Source organism: Pediculus humanus, genomic scaffold (genome assembly GCF_000006295.1).
Source record: "Pediculus humanus corporis 1103172107436 genomic scaffold, whole genome shotgun sequence".
In the NCBI taxonomy this organism is placed as follows: domain Eukaryota; kingdom Metazoa; phylum Arthropoda; class Insecta; order Psocodea; family Pediculidae; genus Pediculus; species Pediculus humanus.
In genome coordinates, this window is record NW_002987058.1 from 142354 (window position 1) to 155077 (window position 12724).

At 32.2% G+C, this 12724-nt stretch overlaps 1 protein-coding gene across 1 annotated transcript; it reads right to left on the reverse strand.

The window, feature by feature from the left end:
* Positions 1 to 819: 819 nt before the first annotated feature.
* On the reverse strand, positions 820 to 5503 carry Phum_PHUM086430 (zinc finger protein, putative; the record flags this gene model as incomplete). The annotated part of the gene is made up of 13 exons (XM_002423744.1): positions 820 to 996; positions 1079 to 1361; positions 1458 to 1624; positions 1709 to 1857; positions 1959 to 2375; positions 2563 to 3195; positions 3277 to 3347; positions 3441 to 3618; positions 3699 to 3860; positions 3940 to 4212; positions 4312 to 4702; positions 4835 to 5144; positions 5472 to 5503. The coding sequence occupies 13 exons, from the start codon at positions 5501 to 5503 to the stop codon at positions 820 to 822; spliced, it is 3243 nt and encodes a 1080-aa protein (XP_002423789.1).
* Positions 5504 to 12724: the final 7221 nt, after the last annotated feature.

Consider the following 12724-nt stretch of genomic DNA (forward strand, 5'->3'; position numbering starts at 1 on the left):
GAATAATAAAAAAAAAAAAAAAAAAAATTAAAACTTTTTTACGAAATCATTTACTTATTATTATTATTATTATTATTATTATTAATAAACCCGATAGGTAAGAGAGAGAGAGAGAGAGAGAGTTTGCTTAATTTTTAATCATTATCATTATCATCACATAAGATTCCGCGAGATTTTTACCCTCGTTCTACCTTTCCTATTAATCGTTATTTATTTTATGAATGAAATAACGTTTCTTTTATCTCTATGGTTTTGTTTTCCCCCCTTCCCTCCCCCGATTGAAATCCTTTTTTTTCAAGGGAGTAGTATTTATTTATTTGCAAACTCATTTCCTTTCCCCTTCCCCTTCCCCTCCCCCCTCTCCCCCGCTTTTATATTTTTAATAAAATATTTAATTAAATAAATTTATTATGTATTTGTATTTTACTAACCTAACCTAGTTAGATAAGTTGAAGCCACGACATAGGACATAGAGTTCATAGACTTTTATTCTGAAATTAATATAATAGTTTGTTTTTAGTGCGTTTTCAGAGAAATCATAGAGTAAATAAACATCATTTCCTTTTTTTCATTTTGTTGTTAGGGATGCGTTTGGTTAATACTTCCCTTATTTATATGCATATATATATATATATATATATATATATATATATATATATATCTATATTATTATTATTATTTTCTCATTTCTTTTTTATACAATTATTTATAATTAATATTTTGATTGATTTATTTAAACCGTCCATTTTAAATTGAGTCATAAATGTTTAAAAAAAATATTTAAAAAATTGTGACGTCATAGTTATAAATGTATATAAATTACACGGTTGGACCTACCTGTAGGAGCATGTTAGCAAAATTTGAATTTGTAAATTTAAAATGTCTTTTATCGTAAAATTTTAACAATGCCGGACTGTACGGATGTCGATCTTTTAAATGCAAATAATGTACTTCCGGTTCGTTTGTCGTGTGTCCGCATTCTTCGCAAACGTACATCTAGAACAAATAGGTTGTTAATTACACGTCTTTTTAATTTAAGTTTTAATTTAATGCGTATTAATGAAAAAATTACACTTACTTTTGTTCTCCTTTCTTTGTAAGCGTACTGATGTTGAACTCCGTGAACTTTAAGACAGTGGGATTCTAACGAACACCTTTGCGTGAAACTTTTCTCGCAGAGGTTGCACTTGTAGGGTCGAACACCCGTGTGCGTTCGCGTGTGCCTTTTCAAATCGAACGTGTCGTTAAATCCTTTTCCGCAAAATGTACACAGGTAGCGTTTAACATCCGAATGACATTTCATGTGTCTATTAAGCAGTCTTTGTAGGGAAAATGATTTAGAACATACTCTGCACGAAAACCTTGTTAAAAAGAAAGAAAAAAAAACAAAACGGTGATAATAATAATGATAAATAAATAAAAAGTTTTTTTTTGTTTGTGTTTTTCATTTAACTTACTTTGTTTCTCCATTTTCTTTTTTCGTTATTGCGATTTTATTTGACTTTTGTTTGTCGTCCATGTGACCTCGACCCGGGCCGGGTATGTGTTCGTGATTAGCCAAAGGATTTTTTATACCGTGACCTCCATTTACGAATTCTATATGAACATCTCCAGTCAGACCAAGCTTTAAAAAACAAAATGATAATAATAATAATAATTATTTTATTTACATAATTAAGTGATTTTTAAAACTTATTCGCATGCCTACCCTAGATTGAATCGTAGCCGTTCTCACTTGTAGGCCGGGAGGTACAATGTTGGATGGATCACTACAACTTCCCGCCGAATCCCTTCGTCCGTTTACCGATCCGGGAGATGAAAGGGAGCTACCTTCGATACCATTATGATCTACGCTACCTGTGATAAAATTTTGTGTACCTTTAATTATATAGGAATTGATGAAAGTAACATCCGGTAAATTTAAAAAAAAAAAAAAAAAAAACGAAAACCCAACGTACCTCCAGGTGAGGTTATTGACATTGGAGGACTTTCTAAATTTCCGTTATTGAAACCTAGTCCCGGGGATAGTAACGAATGAGCGGATTCGGAAGTATTGTTATTGTTATTGTTATTATTGTTGTTGTTGTTGTTATTGTTGTTGCCGCTACTACTATTATTATTTATATTACTGCTGTTGTTGTTGGTGTTATTGCTGGGACCGTTGTTTTGCTGTTGCTGATGTTGAAGTTGAACTTGTATTTGTAGCTGTTGCATGTGAGTTTCGCTATCGTATTCATCGTTATTCCCGAAAATTGAGCTTTTTACATACTGAGGAGGATTTGAATAACTTCTACCAGAATCATATGATCTTGGCAAGGAACCTAAAAAAACGAAAACGTCGTAAACCACATCAATCAACGTGATCAACGTTATACCTTAAAATACGAAAGGCAAAAGAATGTAAATTGATTGATATCGATCTGACAGCGTTTGAACACGTTGCCAAAAAAAAAAAAATGTCGACCGAATCTTTTGATTAATTATACACAATAGTATCGGTAGCAATCGTTTAAAAATTCAATGTTGACACCATATTCCTTCTTCGATAAATTTTTCACGTACCTAATACGCTATTGCCGCAGTGCTCCGGAAACGGGTTCACGCTGGGCTCAACCGGAGAGGGCATGTTCACTTCTCCGTTCGATCCGATCGATCCTATGGGACTCATGTCTGGACCCATGGGACTCAAAGAATCATCTTCGAGCAAACTTTCTCCCGTCGAACCGTAGCTTTGCCTAATGTCGCTCATCCTTCCCGATTTTAATAAGTCGTTTAAATTGCAATTTAATTTGTTATCGGTTTCGTTGAGTATTGCGAGTTCGCTGGCTAATTTAACAGCGTTCATATCGAGTTTGCTGTTGTTTATCTTAGGCGTGAGTATCTCTTCGGGCTCTATTTTAAGTTCCGTGTTGAGGAGTCCTAATCGTTGCGTTATTAGGTCCTGTTCGGAAGATAGTAAATTGTTGGCATCCATGTTGGTCACTTGATTGAGTTCGTCGTCGGATGGTAAACGTTGTAGAAATAAATCCGCCGCATCCGACAACGTTTCTAATAATGCGTTGTGATCCGCCGGACTGGCAAATGTGAGAGTGGCCGTAAACTGAAGGGGATCTACAACCGCACCCGTTGCCAAATCTATCATCATGCTATCCGCTATATCGTAATTAGACGTGGGTAATGCGTACGCAGCCATTTCTAAAAAAATGTTAAATTAAATTATGTAAAATGAAGTGTATCGCATGTAATTTAGAAGAAAAAAAAAAAATTAAAATTTACCTTGTAAAATTTCTTGTCCAGTGTCGCAGTCCATGGGCAACGTCGGACCGCCTAGACTGTTCACAGCAAAACTGTAAAAATAAAAAAAAATTTCGTATAGGTAAATTCAACTGACCACTAATTTATTTCGGTATTTTACACGTGGTGCAGTCGCACGTGAATACCTGTTGCCCAAATATTGTCCTGGAAATCCATTTTTAAGACTTTCGTAAAAGGGTGGAAGAGATGCTGTCGGCGGACTCGAAGGACCGTAATTTCCTTTATTCGGACCTCCGGGATTTAAACCTCCACCGCCGGGATTCAAACTCCCGCCGAGACTTCCTCCCGAGCCGCTTGACAAACCTACGATGTAAATTTTTACAAAATGTCTTCTTTTTTTTGGCCTTAACGTCAAAACTTAAAAATAGGAAAAGAGTATTTACCGCCAGAAGAATCATTTCCTCCGCCGCCACCGTAGCTCACTCCGTTACCGCCACCGCTTCCCGAATTTCCCGTGTTTCCCGATGTTCCACCTCCGGCAGCGGACGTTCTTCCGTGACCGGCAGCGGCTGTCATTATAGCTCCGCACGAACCGTTTCTCCTCACTAAATTAAAAACAATCCATTACGATTTATTCGTTTTTTCGCGAGTGGCCAAATCGACAATCGTTTTTCGTAACCTCACCTGGAAATGCGGAGGTTGTAGTTCTTGTCTCCGTGGCAAAATTAGACGAATTGCACCTTTTACGCTCGGCCGTGGTTAAATAATTATCCCTTTCCGATATGTAATTCGGTTGTGTCCTTTCCATACCGTAAAAAATCCCACTCGAAGGTTTCCGATTTAAAAACGGTAGCTCCTTAATATTTTTCTGTTCGAAATATTGTCTGCTCAATCTTTCGTTGTTGAACAATGATGGAATTTTCGCGGCTGGATTTCCAAGCATTTCTTTTCTATAGCCTAAATTAAAAATGTCGTCGTCGTCGTCATCATCATCATCGTCGTCATCATTTTCATTATTATTCACAATAGAGTAATCAAAAGGTAAAGGTGACAAACCTGATTTCGTTAGGCGCCTCTTATGATCTAAAAATGGATTGTTTAAACCGTTCACGGGTACGAAATATTTTTGTATACCGTGAAACCTTTCTAAAAATCTCAACAATTCCTCTTCGGAAAGTTTCAAATCCGCGTTGACGCAATTTTTACTCAATTTCTTGTATTTCTCGATGATTATCTTTTTCAATACGGGTATCAATATCTTGATGTCGTATTTTTTTATCACTCTCGGAGGAGGCGGAGGTGGAGGAGATTTTTTAGGTACGTGATAATCGATCGGTGCATCTTGCTCCGGAATCGCATCCGTGTCCATGGGTTCTTTGTCTTCGTCATCTTTTTCCGTTTTTATGGGTGAGAGTTTTGCTTGGGGCGCCCTTTGAATCACAGACACCTGCTTTCCACAAAAAAAAAAATAATAATAATAATAATAATAATGATACCCGCGATTCGGTGCATGCGCGCGCACACACGCATCAGACTTTAATCAAATTTTTAAAAATTCTTTTCTACTAAATAAATCTACCTGCTGGCACCGTAGAGCCGGTGTCATCTTTGGTACGCCGTCATTTTCTTCCTTGTCCTCCTCCTCCTCCTTGTCGTCCTTGTCGTTGACGTCGTCGTCGCCCTCTTCTTCTTCTTCTTCTTCTTTTTCATTTTTGACAACGTCAACGTTGACTTCTCTCCCCGTCGAGTCGACATGATTCGAATTGGAAAAATCTTTTTTATTAGAATCCACCGGCGGATGGGGTAAATATTCTTTTCTTTCTGCTCTTGTCAATACGTGACCTCGGCTACCGTATGGAATATCACCTCCGAGTATCGAACTTATAAATCTGCGTCACAAATATTTATATATATATAAAGGCTACCGTTCGGACGAGAGCGTGCAAAAAATAAAAAGAAAGAAATAAAAAAAAAAAAAATAAACGACTCGGAATAGAATCGGCCTAGATTACAAATTAGAGAATGCAAAGCAATGACCTTTCAATTCGTGCTAATGATATTTTTGTAAATACATTCAAAGAAGGGGGAGAGGGGGGGTATTATCCAAAAAAAAAAAAATCGTGGCAGTAGTCATTCTCTCTCTCTCTCTCTCTCTCACTCTCATTGTTTATTCACTTTGTGATAGATAGTTCGTTTAAATTATTTATTACTATTACAGAGTATTTATTTTTAAAAACTCTCCGGTCATTAATAAAACATTTAAAAAAAAAAAGCTTTATTATTATTATTATTATTATTGTCTTGATTGACATTTGAGGCTAAAGTAACGTCAAACTAGTTGTTTTAGTAGTAGTAGTAGTGAAACCTTCAAAAAAAAAATTTTTTTTTTTTTATATCATTTAGTGACGGATATAACCAAATTAACGTACAGTAGGTTAAGGTTTTTTTTTTTTTTTGCATAATTTTACCGTCTTTTTTCTTATTATTCGTTTTTATTCTCGATAAATTTTTGTTTGTTTGTTTGTTTGTTTGTTTGCTTGTTTGTCGAGCCATCAACGTTTTTTTTGGATCGTCGAACAAATTTCAAAATTATTATTATTTACTAAAATTTTTTTTTAAATAAATATTTGCAAAAAAAATATATAAAATATTTCGCTTCGAGCAAAAATATCATTATCATTATCATTATCATTATTATTATCAAAGATTGTTTAATGTTTAACTTACCTCCTGGGTGGGATTTGTGATTTTTTTCCATTCGTCTCGTCTGACAAATTGAAAGTATTTGTTTCCCTTTCGTGACATTTCTCTTGATTTGAACCGTTTTGATTTTCTATAAGAAAAAAAAAAAGAAAACGGAAATGAATAATAATAATAATAATTAAACAAAATTTCATTTTTCGAAATAATGATGATGATAATAATAATAGCAAGAGGGTAGTAGGAGGGTAATTTATGGTATCACTTGTCGTACAAAAAACAAATTCGTTTATTTAAAAGGGACAGTTAAGGACGTTTCTCTTTCTCTCTCTCTCCCCCTCTCTCTCTTTCTTTTTGTTTCCCTTTTTAAGGGTGAAATACACCAACAGGTATTTTATAATGACCGTTTTTTTTTCTTTTTTTTTGTTCTTTTGTACGTTTGACCCTGAACGCGTGAATAATAAAAAAATCAACCCTTTCGAAAATGACAGTTAGTGATCGTAAACAACAACAAAAGGTTTTCTTTTCGAATTTTTTAACAAACCTCGAATCATCAACAAATTTTCCGGAACAGCCCTCCCCCCTCCCCTCCCTTCCCCCCTTTCGAAAAAAAGGAAAAACGTCTCGAAAATGACGCACACGTGCCAATCTTGAAAAAATAAAAAAAAAAAGAGGTCAATGGCACATATGTTTTGAGGTTTTATGTATTTGGCTTTGATACTATTACGTTGTAGTGGTGGTGGTGGTGGTGGTGGTCATTACATAACCTTTAATGGTGACCGGTAATGTTTAAGAGACAAAATAATAAGACGACTGACTACCAACCAGTTTAAAGACGAGTTATAATGTCTATTTTCATATATGTAATCCGTACCTACGGGGGAAAATCTTTTTTTTTTTTTTTTTCGTAACAACCTCTGGCTGCCATCTTTTATTTTTTCTAATAAAGCCTACCGGGTTTCAAGGAAATAAATAAAATAAATAAGTTTAAAAAAAAAAAAAAAATTGTTTACTGTTTTTTTTTTTTAAAAACGTTTAAATAATTTTCACTTTTAATTAATTATATTTATATCCCGAAGGAAGGAAATTTGATTGGATAGAAATACAAAACGGAATTTAATTCGTTTGTACGTCGTGTACCTAGGTACTCACTCTCTCTCTCTCTCTCTCACTCGTAACAAAAGATTTATTACGTATATCAATAATTTACGAGTTATCTTCTCTCTCTTTTTTTTTTTTTTTTAGAAAAATTCTAAAAACAAAACCTCTCTCTCTCTCTTCATCATTACTGTTTGGGTTCCTATTCGAATTCGTTTCGAAATCATATCTCTCTCTCTCTCTCTCTCTTTTTCTCTATCTCTGTCTCTCTCATCGGCATAACCGAACAAAAAAACAACGATTTATCATTAACAATTTTTAAAATTAGTTTTTTTTTTTTTTTCAAACGGAAACCTAATAAATAATAATAATAATAAATGCCGTATGTAAGACAATTGATCCGGTAATGGTTCCCCTCTCTCTCTCTCTCCCTCTCTTCCCCCTTCGTACGTTTGTTCTTTCACGATTCTTCCCCCCTTTTCCCCCCTTATTACGTATCGATTTAACACACACACACACAAGTTTTAGAGTAATTAATAATTCTTTCGGACGCATTATGTATCGAAATGACCTTTTTCGAGTCCTTCCTTGCCGAACGAACAGAAAACGAACAGAAAAAAAAAAAAAAAAAAAAAAAAAATTAAAAAATTACGTAACCGGTGAAAGTACATCTTCTCTCCTCCTCCTTCTCATTATATATGTATTCGGATCTTTGTATTTATCAGATTATTACAGGGGCAGGCGGCAGGAGGGAAACACATAATTTTAAAATAATAATAATAATGATAATAAATCGAACGCGACGACGACGACCATTTTGTTTTTTACGACGAGAAATATTATGGAAAAAAAAAAAAAAAATGAAGGTGACCCTCTATCTATCCATCTATCTATCTATCGGGAGTGCTGAAAAGAAATAAATTCAACATCTCGAACAAACTCATTAAACTCATCGACCAATGAGAAAACGGGAAATTTTTTATCATCTTCGATTTGATTGGTCGATTTCATTTAGCTGACTCGTGTTTGTTTGTTTTTTATTACGTTTCCATTTTTTTTTCTTCTGCTTTTTCCGCTTTTCCGAGAGAGAAACGTTAAAATGTTAAAACAAACGGGTAAAAAATTTGTTCCGTCATCGAAAACGAACGTTTCCCCCCCCCCCATAAATTTTCATCTCTCACTTTTATTATTATTATTATTATTATTATTATTATTATTATTATTAGTTAAAAACAAAAATGGAACGTGTTAATAATTTTTCAAGTGACCAAGGATTAAATTCGTGCGAAACAGTTACTATTATTATTATTATTATCGAGCGATAATTAGCAAAATTTCGCGTCGGCCATATTTAAAAAAAAAAAATTTGAGGCGTTACTATTCTACTGACGTCATCTCAGCATTCAAGGTCAGAAGTGAAAAAAAGTAACTGACGTTTTTTTTTTTTTTTTTTTAATGGCGGCCATTTTAAAAAGGCGAGGCTTTCAATTCGTGCGAATTCTCATTGGTTCGATATAAAAGAAGATGAAGAAAATAATATTGATGATGATTATGATGATGATGATGATGATGATGATAAAAATAATAACAAAAAACGAAACGAAAAAAAAAAATAAATAAATAAACCGTGATAATTTTTTTTTTTCGTTTTGTTTTGTTTTGTTCGTTTATTATTATTATTATTATTATTATTATTATTTTTTCGTACGACTCATGTTTCTTGTACAAAACAAAAAAAAAAATTCTTCCTCTCTCTTTCTATCTATTTTCAAATCACCTTCGGTTAAAAAAACAAAAGAATTTTTTTTTTGATAAAAATGCGACGGCGGTCGCCGTGGCGGTAGCGGCAGCGGCGTCGTCGTCGGCGACGTTTGCGGTGTAAAACATACGGTAAATAATAATAATAATAATAATTTATAATTTATGAACGCTATGGCCGCGAGAAACGTGTCATCAGACACTCATTTCCCATATAGCCCGCGACAAACGAATTTAATTTTTTTTTTAAATATTTGAAGGGGGCATCTCATCAATCGCCGTCACCGTCACCACCACCGCCCCCGCCCCCGCCTCACTTCTCCTCAAACGAATCAAATAAAAAAAAAAAAAAAAAAAAAAAAAAAACGTGATTGTTATTACGGAAATTATGATGATGATGATGATAAAAAAATCAGAAAAAAAAAAAAATTCTTTTAAATTCTACACGTCATTATTTCAAAAAAAAAAAAAAAAAAAAAAACAAAAGTTCGACGGCGGTGTTATTATTTTTCATACGATACAACAAACACAACAACAACAACAACAAACAGAACAAATAGAACAAGGTAGATGATTCTAAAAGAATGAGGGTTTTTCGATAATGGAGAAGGTCAAAGCCATAGGGGCACCGACGACTAATAACCAAAACTCGAATCTCATGTTGATATTTATACCCCACATTTTGATTATTGTTCCAAACACAAAAAACTATAATTTACAATCGGATCGAAAAAAAAAAAAAAAATGCGGCATTCGAATGAGGCAACAATTCCGCCCGACGTCCATTATCTCGAATCTTCCACCATTTTTTTCTTTCTTTTTTATCTATATAAAAAAATCGAAATAAGAGAAAAAAAAAAAAAGCGAAATAAATAAATAAAAAATAATTTTTGACGTTGGCCATAAGTCGAAAAACATTTGATCAATGATGCACTACAACAACTACTCCGACCACCGCGTTATAATAATAATGATGATGATGATAATAACGATAACGATAATAATAATAACAACCGGAAGTTATTTATATATATATTTTTTTTTTTCCAAGTTCACGAACTACCACCACCGATCGCCATTATTGTTGTTGTATGAATGACGTCACGCCGATTATTAATTCTATAAAGTACTCTATAAAAAGCAATTATTGATTTCAATTAAATTGATTTAATTAAAATCATAGTTCGGATTTAATTATTATTATTATTATTTTCATAATACGATCGCCATCATAATTTTTATTTATTTATTTTTTTTTCCGGTTGGCAAACCTTATAATATCAACAACGAAAAAATTCCATTTTTTTTTTTTTCGTTTTATTTCGTGGTTTTCGTTTGCTACCATCGACGGCATCGAAACAACAAAAAAAATTCATTCAAACATGGAAAAATAAAAAAAGTATAAATATATATTTCGAATCGAAACAAAACGATTTTACTCCTCACATAATACACGTCGGTTTTGCCGACTAATTTTTTTTTTTTTTTTTTTGTATTTCCTGACACGATAAAAATAAATTATAATGCCATTAATTCTTTTATTTTTTTTTTCGGTTTGAAATTAATCATATGAGAAAGGAACAATGAGAAAAACGTACGTTCAGAAATCGTAATTCCCCCCCCCCCATCATTAATTTGTAAAAACGAGAGAATAAGCAAAAATGTGTAAAATGTACGTTCAGAAATCATCAATTTCAAGTAATAACACATATGAGAGTAAACAACAATGTGGGGGAAAACAAATGTACGTCCAGAAATCATCAGTTTTAAGCAATAACACAAATGAGAATAAGCACCAATGCCGGAAAACAAAAAATGTACGTTCAGAAATCATCAGTTTTAAGCAATAACACAAATGAGAGTAAACAACAATGCGGGGAAAACAAATGTGCGTTCAGAAATCATCAATTTTCAAGCAATAACACAAATGAAAATAAGCAACAATATGGGGGAAAACAAATGTACGTTCAGAAATCATATTTTTTCATTCCCTTAAAGTAAAAACAAGTGTAAATCATCATTATCATTAAAATTAATCCGATAATAATAATTAATAATAATATTAATAATATTTTATTTATTTTGTTATTATTATTATTAGTATTATTACCTGGATAATACTCGTCAATTACATTAGAAAAAAAAAAAAAAAACCAGCGTTTAATTTATGATACGTCATAATAATACTTAATATATATATATATATATATATATATATATATATATATATATATATAAATCGTCAATACAATTATCTCGGGTAAATTAAACCGACTTCAAAGAGCAATTAAAAAAAAAACATTTTTTTTTTTTTTTTACGATATAAAATAAGGCCAGGCTCACAGGCTCATTAAGGTAGTTTTTTTTTTTTTTTGCTCTTTTTTTATTTACGTAAAAAATTTATTATCCTTATTCTCACTTTTTTTTTTTACAGAAAGGACTATACAGCATCCATTAGAAACGTGCATCTGGATCCGTTGGCATATCTCTATCTCTCTCTCTCTCTCTCTCTCCACATCTTTTTTTTTTTTTTTAATGGGATTTTTTTGCGGATCGTTTTGCGAAAAAACGCAATTTCCGGTGCTGCAATTTTTTTTTCGACTAACCCTTCACCGGTTAAAGCCAGTGTTAACGCGTTCATTCAACTCATTTCCGTTTATTTATTTATTTATTTTTTCGGTACCTTTCCACGCGTTCATCAACTTTCCTTTCATTTTTTTTTCTGCGAGGTTTTTCCCTCCCCCCTCACGTCATTCCCGAAAAAAAAAAAAAAAAAAAATATTCGTACGACTTCATCTCACGTCTTTGTCCGGTACCCTGGTTCGTTAACTGCTGACACGGCATTTTTCTTTTGACCCCGGGGCACGCGGCCTACCCGCCCCCCCTCCTCGCTTCTCGACGCCACCATTAACAGGCTTTAAATGTAATTACATTTATTATTATCATTATTATTTTTATTACTCCTTATTAATTCATTCGGATTTTCCACTACTTAAATAATAATGATAGTAATGATAATAATAATAATAATAATAATAATAAATTTCAAGCTATTAAATAATAAAAATTATTCTTGTGCGAACTTTTTTTTTTTTTTTTACAAACGTGAGAATTTATTATATTCCTTTTTTTTTAAAGAATCATTATTATTAATTAAATAATTTCGCTTATTTTTTAATTATTATTATTATTATTATTTAAAATAAGTTAATAATAATTAACAGCATTTTCAAACGTAATTAATTACCATAGCGAAAATTATCGATAGAAAAAAAAAGAAGAAGAAGAAAAACTGTTTTACTATCAACTATCAATAAAAACCACATAAAAACGTATAAAGTGCGTGAGTGCGTGCGTGTCAATTAATTTAAAAACCGTCAATTAAATAAATCGTGGCAAAAGACAATTAAAATGTCTTTTTTTTTTTTTTATTTGTAAAAACGTCAATTAAAAAAAAAATGGGGAAATTTTTTTTTTTTTTTTTTTTTGATCAAACAAATATTCGCCGTGAAAAACAATTCGAATGATTAATTATTATTATTATTATTATTATCATTATTATTATTTTAACAATGACCGAATTAATACACGAAAACAAAAAGTTTCTCTCTCTCTCTCTCACTCCCTCCCCATCTCTCTCTCTCTTTCCATCATTACAAAAAAAAAAAAAAACTAATTAAATTTAATAAATGAACGTTTATTTATTTTTCGCGCACATTCTCTCGTTCCGTTTATTATCATTATCATTATTATTATTTTTATATTTATAATAATAATAATAATAATGATAATAATAATTAAATGGACTTATTTCGATCTGTCATTTAACAACAACAACAACAACAACAATGTCAGTCAGAACTTGTTGTTATTGAAAAAAAAAAAAAAAAAAAATTTGAACAAGTTGTGTTGT